The sequence below is a fragment of the Eurytemora carolleeae genome, unplaced genomic scaffold (assembly GCF_000591075.1).
Source record: "Eurytemora carolleeae unplaced genomic scaffold, Eaff_2.0 scaffold3159, whole genome shotgun sequence".
Classification (NCBI taxonomy): Eukaryota; Metazoa; Arthropoda; class Copepoda; order Calanoida; family Temoridae; genus Eurytemora; species Eurytemora carolleeae.
Window position 1 is genome coordinate 1 of NW_019399042.1, and position 2,184 is coordinate 2,184.

A 2,184-nucleotide genomic window follows, 5' to 3' on the forward strand; every position below is an offset into this window, starting at 1 on the left:
ATCAATTAAGCGTCCCTTGAATTTACATTGACACTTGACAGTCCCTTTAAGTTCACTACACATATAATATTTGGTTTAAGCACGTTTCTAATAATGATCATAAATGATCTTTTATGAAATTATTATGATTTTTTATGTATTTTGATCATTTTCCCGTTTTTTCATAATTTCAATACAAATATAAGAGACCCAATAGGAAACTCTCTTTCGCTATTGGATCGACGAGATGCTCTAAAATGTGTGGCTATATTATTGTTAATAATTTCGAGACCATTCCTTACTGTTCTAGATCTGGAAAAATGGTGTTTCCATGGGTTGTGAGTGATTCAGAACTAGGAGATCTTCACAAACATTGCTACAGGTTGGGAATATACAGGGTTACCCACCAAGAAAGAGACGACTGTACGGAATTGATCCAGTCTGAATCCTTACATTCATGACTCCCGCAACTATAAACTTCTTTATTTCTTTGCCAAATCATTAAATAAGCCATTTAAAGCCTACGTTCACGACCAAAAACTTAATATAAACTTGTGATCGTCATATGTCAAGGGTTTCAAGTCCTCTCTTCAGTCTCATGCTTTATGGTTAATCCTGTATGTAATAATAATATAGAATTGTGTGCATAGATATACAATTTTAATGACAAGAAAAGGGTTTGAACGATTTATAAGAAAATTAATTAAAACTAAAAACATAGTTGTTAAATATTTAGTTAATATAGCAAAGGAACTAGAAACATCAATTGGTAATAAAAGATGTATCTAAGAGGAGGGAGACCATAGGTTGGTTTGGTTGCCGTTTTAAAAACGCGTGAAAGGCTAATTAATGATACGCGCATTAAAAAATAGAACGCGTAATTAATAGTACTAGTGCGTGACCTCAAGACTTGTCTTTGTTAAGATGCTTTAACACCAACAAGTGTAAAGGAGATCTAGACGCCTGTAAAATTATCTCCTGCAGGAACAATTGCCCAGCTCGCTTTCATCTTTGCAAGGTAGGAAATATCTAGTAAGGGGGATTGTAAACGTTATTTTAAATGGTGTCCCAATTTAAAAAGTGACAATTGCAATTCACAACATATCCCTTAAAACCTCTATCTTTTCTTGGAGAAAAATCAAGATTTATCTGGAAATTGGTCAGCTGTTATTTCTCGATATTAAAGAATCCTATTAGAGAACTAATATATTTTCAGTATGGTTCATTACCCCCTTCAAATATCTTGAACAGTTCCTTGAAAAAAAATTGTTTAGGAAACTGACATTAACACTCAATATGTTTAGAAAACTGAACAATAACACTCAATATGTTTAGAAAACTGAACAATAACACTAAATATGTTCTGAAAACTGAACAATAACACTAAATATGTTTAGAAAACTGAACAATAACACTGAATATGTTTAGGAAACTAACCAATAATACCATAAATATGTTTAGAAAACTAAACAATAACACTAAATATGTTTAGGAAACTAACCAATAATACCATGAAAATATTTAGAAAACTGAACAATAACACTAAATATGTTTAGGAAACTAACTAATAATACCATGAGTATGTTTAGAAAACTAACCAATAATACTGAATATGTTTAGGAAACTCAACAATAACACTGAATATGTTTAGGAAACTGAACAATAACGCTAAATACGTTTAGGAAACTAACCAATAATACCATGAATATGTTTAGGAAACTACATAATAACACTAAATATGTTTAGGAAACTAACCAATAATACCATGAATATGTTTAGAAAACTGAACAATAACACTGAATATGTTTAGGAAACTAACCAATAATACCATGAATGTGTTTAGAAAACTGAACAATAACACTGAATATGTTTAGGAAACTGAACATTTACTGCTCTGTTATAAGGAGTATATTCCCTGTCCTAACACTCAATATGGTTGCTCAGCATCTTTACAACGTCAGAATGTAAGGTTTGAAACTTAGAATGTATATTTAATTTGAATTCACTATTTAATTTTGATTTTTCTTTAATAAATCAAAACCATTTAAACTTTTAACATATCAAAGAAAAAGTCTTAATAAAATGATGATTGTTGTTTTTGTTATTTTTATTTTCTTTAGTTTTGTTATTCTTATTGTTATTGTTATCATGATTAAATTATCATAATTATCTTATCGTTAGAAGTACATACATTTTTAAAAGTTT

The 2,184-nt window shown here is 29.5% G+C and overlaps 1 protein-coding gene across 1 annotated transcript; it reads left to right on the top strand.

Annotated features, from left to right (window-relative positions):
• The first annotated feature begins 293 nt into the window (after positions 1-293).
• Positions 294-1,961, top strand: LOC111717699 (F-box only protein 40-like). Its single transcript, XM_023493179.1, has 3 exons — positions 294-361; positions 904-997; positions 1,854-1,961. The coding sequence occupies exons 1-3, from the start codon at positions 300-302 to the stop codon at positions 1,959-1,961; spliced, it is 264 nt and encodes an 87-aa protein (XP_023348947.1). The 5' UTR covers positions 294-299.
• Positions 1,962-2,184: the final 223 nt, after the last annotated feature.

Bases quoted from the DNA above. Each gene is read 5' to 3' on its own strand.
- LOC111717699 (XM_023493179.1), top strand. From the start codon at position 300: ATGGTGTTTCCATGGGTTGTGAGTGATTCAGAACTAGGAGATCTTCAC. The intron at 362-903 runs GTTGGGAATATA...GTCTTTGTTAAG, and splicing joins CTTCACAAACATTGCTACAG to ATGCTTTAACACCAACAAGT. The intron at 998-1,853 runs GTAGGAAATATC...GAATATGTTTAG, and splicing joins CTCGCTTTCATCTTTGCAAG to GAAACTGAACATTTACTGCT.